The sequence below is a fragment of the Solanum dulcamara genome, chromosome 6, assembly GCF_947179165.1.
Source record: "Solanum dulcamara chromosome 6, daSolDulc1.2, whole genome shotgun sequence".
NCBI lineage: Eukaryota > Viridiplantae > Streptophyta > Magnoliopsida > Solanales > Solanaceae > Solanum > Solanum dulcamara.
Window position 1 is genome coordinate 53,341,904 of NC_077242.1, and position 6,597 is coordinate 53,348,500.

General features: G+C 31.4%; 1 protein-coding gene across 1 annotated transcript; it reads left to right on the top strand.

The window, feature by feature from the left end:
- The first annotated feature begins 2,993 nt into the window (after positions 1-2,993).
- Positions 2,994-6,380, top strand: LOC129892860 (uncharacterized). Its single transcript, XM_055968395.1, has 2 exons — positions 2,994-3,413; positions 5,901-6,380. The coding sequence occupies exons 1-2, from the start codon at positions 2,994-2,996 to the stop codon at positions 6,378-6,380; spliced, it is 900 nt and encodes a 299-aa protein (XP_055824370.1).
- Positions 6,381-6,597: the final 217 nt, after the last annotated feature.

The window sequence follows — 6,597 nt, forward strand, 5'->3', positions numbered from 1 at the left end:
TATCCTAGCATATAATGAATTGGTGACCTATGACCATCAAATTAAAGGTCTTTGAGTCCTGTTTACAACGCCACCAAGTTCGCCTCATTCCGAGTTTGGAGTCAAAATTTATGATCATTTTACTAAAGACTACCGCTGCAACAGTTTTTGGCTTGGCTTGGCGCGCCAGCATTGCGCCCGAAACTAGATGCAATAGTTTGGGTGATGTCGCGGTGTGCCACTATCGCGCTTGCAGGGTTTTGAGCCTATTTTTCAGATTTTGAGGGGCATTTTAGTCTTTTCTTGTATTTTAACCAAAGTTAGGTCGTTTTGGGGACTGAATTGACCCTATCTAAAGATCCTAAACCTTCTAACTCTCTCATTTCACACAATTAGACTAAAACACTAAATCCTCTCCTCTCAAAGTTCTCCCAAGGGTTTCAAGTAAACCTAGGGTTCCATTCAAAGTTCTTCAAGTCTCCATTACTCTCAAGCTTGCATTTGAGAATTTTTCTTCAAGGTATGTGGATTTTTATCCATGGGTTCTTCCACCCATGGAGCCCAAACATTTTCTCAACTTGATATTTCAAATTCTAAATGGTGAATCCTTATGGGCTTTTACATGATGATTCAAAATGCATATATTATGATATATTTGAAGCTTATTATGTTTAAATTGATATATTGACTCTCATTCATGAAATGAAAATTTTTGTTAGTGATCTTATATGAAGGTTTGAAAGGTAGTTTTAAAGTATATATGGTGGGTTATTTTAAGATGTTTGATTCGATGCATTTATATCACACTCATGCATATAAATATTCTTTAAATGTATATGAAGGTCTTTATGAATTGAACCCACCTAGTCTTCTTATGTTGAATGAAGTTGAATTGAAAGTTTCGACTCCAAATAAAAGTCTATGAAGCAAATGCCTATGTTTAAGGGAGTCTTGTGAAATGATTGAATGATGATGAAAGGGATTTTAGCCAAAGAAAGGATTCAATGTGAAAGGACAATTGTCACATATTTGAACCAAATGAAATATTTTAATAAGCTATTCCACCGATGATGATTTGGTGTCTAAAGTTATACAATGCCTATGTTATTATGATACTTAAATGTTATTCTGTGGGATTAACCTAGCACCGAATGTAGCATGTAGATAGGGAATCGACCTAAGGGGTCCTTAAGTAAAGTCTCATGTTGCATTAACTATGCGCCAACATAGGAGCCCTTGCAGGCTATTTAGGCTAGTGGATCCACAATAAGCCAATAACGTTAAAGTTAAAGAATGTTAAAGTTGACGGAGTTCTACCTGGAAAGTAGTCTCTCCATGCCAACGTAAGGGGTTACGTTGGATTCCATGTAATAGCTCGCATGGTCTTAAATATCGGTTAAGGTCACTTCCCCACAAAATGAATGTTTTAAGGTTTCTTATGATGATGTTTAATGCATGCATTCATTATGCATATTGCTTATTCATGTTCCTCTTATGTTTTTCATTTCGTAGCATACTCATATACTTAGTACATTCAAAGTATTAATGCATACTTTTGCCTGCATGATATCACCATGTAGGGACCAACGTCTCTCCTCGACCTCCTCCACGCGGCTAGCTCGGGTTAGTTGAAGGTTACTTGTGGTGAGTTTCCATGTTCTGGGAACAACCCCTTTTATATTTTAAGCTCATGTTTTGTAAAACATTAAAACTTTTATGACGACATTTCTTGACACTTATTGTTGAGGGTGAGGTAGAGACATGTCTTTGCTCTCGCCAAGTCTATTAGTAGAGGTATGTTGGGACATAAATGAAAATTGTTTTGAAGTTACTAAGGACTATTGTTCCACGATATTTTCTTTAGTCTCGGTTCTCTTTTTATTTATTTACTTTCTGTTTGTTATTGTATGCCATTACCAATGAAATGCTTAACGAATGCTAAGAGTCTTGGGTGAGGTACCTCCGGGTGTGACAACTTCGGACCTAAACCCCATGTTTTAACTCCAAATTTGATTCCGACGACTCTCTTAGATCAATTTCTACATTTCGAAGCTGATGAAATCGACGGAATTCCATTCCGAGACCCGAAACTCCGAATGACTTTGAAACTCAAATTTTGACAACTTAAGCCTTTAGAACTCACTTCTCAAGCAAAACCTCAATTTTTCACAAGATTTCCAAAGACTAACTTTCAAACCTACACAAAAGTGAATCGGAAAAACTAACGGGAGGAATAAAATGATAATTTTATCAAAAATATCGAAAATGACCTCCAGGGTCATTACAATAGCAAAATGGTCGCTAAAGAGGACCTCATAAGGTTAATTTTTTTTCATTAGTAAAAATTCTTTTTTTTAGAAAAAAGACCTTACGAGGCCAGTTTTTTAAAATACACGTAATAAAATGCACCACCCGTGGTAGAATACATTTTTAGCACTACCATTGATGCTTCTTGATTTAAGACTTTATTTTGTTTTATTTGTAGCCTACAATTTATTTTTTCTGAAATAAAATCGCCCTCAAAAGGGTTTTTTTAATTAAAAAAAAACGACCTCTCGATATTTTCAAAATTTTCTTTTATTTTAAATTAACTATATCGACCTCATGAGTCACAATTGTGATTTTATTTTTAAATTATTTTAAAAGATCAAAATTATTAGCCTCAGTGAGCAGCTAAGTTTGAGTTATTTTATTTATATATTTTATATATTTTGAATATCTTATAAAATTATTTTTTAATTATAACTATATAAAATATATATTTTTATAAAATTTCTAGTGAATCAATCTGGACTCTATAATCTATATCAATTTAGACTTTGATGGGCTGTGAGCAAAATTCAAAAACCCTAGCACACACCACAAAGTTTCAGGATCATGTGCGTATTTCTCTTGTTTCGGCTTTCCTATATATATATATGCTTGACTAATAATTAGCATTTAACTCTTTTTTACTCATCAAGCATTATATATGTTAATTGTCAAAAGAGATGATGAAAGAATATTAACAAAATATGGATTCATCAAGAAATGAAAGAACATTATTTCAAATTTCTCTCGAGTCATCGGTAGGACAGTCTTCACGATTTTATTATTACAGAAGAGGTGAAGGTGTTCCATTTGAATGGGAAAAGCTGCCTGGAATCCCTAAGATTAATCCATCAAAAGACGATGTCAATAATATTATAAATACACCACTTAGCCCTCCACCTTCATTTCAAAGCTTGGGGCTTCCTAAGCCTTGTTTTGATGATCATGAATCAAAACGTTTCAAGGTTTGGCTTACAAAGAAGATGAAGAAACTGCATCCATTAAAAACTCATGATGGAGCCACTTCGTTTAACAACTCTAGTTCCTCTTCATTTGACTCAAACACCAAAGAGAGGGCACGGGATTTAATGGAAGATCCACATTGTTGCAATCTCACATCAATGGTTGGTAAACGCCTTGTTAATTTTATTTTCTTTTGTCATTCTGGGTTACTCTTTTGGTTTTAAATTATCTGTCTTGTTTTAATTTGATACAAAGTTTGATAAAATAAAATAAAAATTTAGGTCTTGTGATCTTAAATTAAATATATGTAAAATGTACTAAAATGTTCTTGTGTTCTTAAACACGTCATGTGAAAAATCGAAATTAAAAAAAAATTAGAAAAAGAAAAAAGACATTTTTTTTCAAAACAAATTGAAAAATAAAAGATTTATCAATTTTTTAATTTTTTTTTGAATATTTCCTTCCAAATTTAGCTTTCGTACAATTACACTTTAATATATATTATATTTATTATAAGTATTATGTCCTCTAAATGATAATATCAGGTAATCTTCCATGAAAGGTGGGATTATTAGTAACTTAACAAATATAGAAAATTACATGCCACAAAAAGATTAAATAATTATACTGATATTATAAATATACTTTCATATACGTAAGTGAATCTTTTCCTGAATAATGCACTTTATACCATAATAATTAAAGTGAAGTGCTTAAAACATTCTTGCATTTAGCCTGAATTATTATTTTTGATAATGGACTATGTCTAGAGTACTAATAAAAACGCCCCTATATTTGAATAAGTGAATTTTAAAACGCCCCCAAATTCGTAAGCTTTAATGAGGTATATCCACGTGTTATCTAACTGGTCTTTTTATTCAATGTGTCATCTCTATAGGCTAATTAAAATGATTTTATAATCCAATATATACACACACTAATTAAGACATCTTAATATTAAAAAAATGGTGAAATGTGTTACAACACCTTGATCGAAAAATTCACTGCTAAATGGCTAACCAATTCTCCGAGAACTCTCTCACATCCTTCTTTAATTTATATAGATATTTTATTGTTCTAGACTATCAAATCGATAATTTTTTATTTCTTTGTACAGCTGCCATGTATGTTACTTGTAAAATTAGCTGGAACAAACCTCGAAAAATTACATAGAACAAACTCAAAAATTATACTAAAATTGAACAAAACATAATAAAATAAAAAATACATACAACTAACCCAACAAAATAAGCTATACATACATTATCATTTTTACAAATCCAAAATCTTCTTCCCAAATTGTCATTTAATAATAAAATTTTCAAAATTTTCGGATGTTCACATCTAGCCATAAAAACAATTGAGAAAGAAATTTACAAATGAGTATGTTTGGATCGGTTTATAGCTTTTGGCTTATAAGCTAAAAGCCACAAGTAATGAATTATAATTTATGACTTTTTACTTATTTTTATTTTTTTGACTTAAAAACATGCGCTTAAAAACACTTTTTGTTTTACTTTATACACTATAAAAATGCGTAATAGATTAATTCAAACAGGCTCTAACAACTTTAACTTTTAAAAAGAAGGCCAGGAAGAAAATCATGTATGAAGTTGAGGTGTGTTTAATGGAGGAACACATAAATATGGAAGAAAGGGAAGAAAAGTCTTTGGGTTAGGGATTAACAAGGTGATATACAAAGAATGATTTGTTTTTTTTTACCATTTGAGTTGCTTATTTGGTATATTTTTTTTCCAGTTACATGCATAACGACGACTGAAATCACTTGTTATGTTATGTTATGTTATGTGGCATTTTAGGAAAGTTTTTAAATTTATTTAGACTAGCATAGCTTTTTAGTTTTAAGCATAATTCAGAAACGAAAGTAATAATTCATGTCAAATTTGAAAGCATTTTCACCACTTATCCTGAAAAATCTATGCAAAATGCACAATATAGAAGGGTAAAGGAGAATGTGCAGATTTTGAATCACTAGCGTTTAGCGGAGACCCTTAGGAGTGAAATTATTTGATATGTATATATTCACAAAAAAGTTGAATTCTCATTTCTCATGAATTAGCATTCGAGCAATTTGTAACCATCTTTTCAGTAGAATCTTATGGTTTTGGTGCATCATATAGCAATTATTAGGATTCAAGTCATATATATAGAGTACGTTATTTATAATTTATTCTAAGTTATCAATTATTATATACAATTACTTGTAATTATCTTTTAAATCATCTATAATTTATATAAATATAAATGCAAGTTTGATAATTTGTAATTATCTTTTAAATGATCTATTTGTAAATCAGCACTAACCTTTGGACTAATTGGATTTGTTTTGCTTTTGCTTTTGTGTGTTCTTTAAGAAATCGATTTGGTTTTGGAAAAATTGATCCTGAGAGATTCTTTTAATTTCCATCTTGAGAAAACAAATTCTCTCAAGAACGAACCCAAAAAAGAAAAAACTTGGTGATCTTCTGTTTCCAGTAAAAGGGGTAGGCTAACATTCTTTTTCCAGGAAATTCAAAATAAATAGTTGTACACCAAAATAATAATCTACAAATTATAAAAAGCAAGGTTACCTGCTAAATAATTATTAAATTGTCTGGAAAAAATTTAATCAAGTAGCTGTCTTGCAGGATAAAGAGGATTTCTATAGTAAAATGCACAAGAGAGTTTTGTCAGAAGAAATTGGTGAAGCATTGTTCCTTGACAGAATTGTTTCAAGAATGTCATCAGTAGACCAATCTTACTATCGAAGCACAGAAGGAATTCCCTTCAAATGGGAAATGAAGCCAGGTACCCCTATACATATACCACAAAATGAAGGCATTCCACCTCCTAGCCCTCCCCCAATTGTACAAAGTTTGGCATTGCCTAAACCTTGTATTCCTCATCATGATCAAGACAATACACTTTCTACTTGGGACAGAATCAAGAGAATGATCAAAAGTAGTCATCATGCAGGCCGCGATTCAGTTCTCTCTTCTTTGTCCTCTTCAATCTCGAAAAAGAAAGTGCTACCTTTGTCTAAATTTAGAAGAGATGTCTTAGGGAGGACATTTTGTTTCAATCCTTGGAAAATTAGAGCAAATCTTCCGTCTTCAAGACGCATATGAATTACATTATAGACTTCTTACTAAAGAGCTTTTTCTGTATTGTTTCATCCATGTTCATTAGCTATTTCATGTGGAATTTGGCGATCTGCTTCATTATATTTATCATTCTATATGATAACGCATACATATTCATTGACGTACATGATATACAGGAGGAGACACACAAATATACATGAATATTCAGGGGCATACTGTAATCATTTACAATTTATTAAAC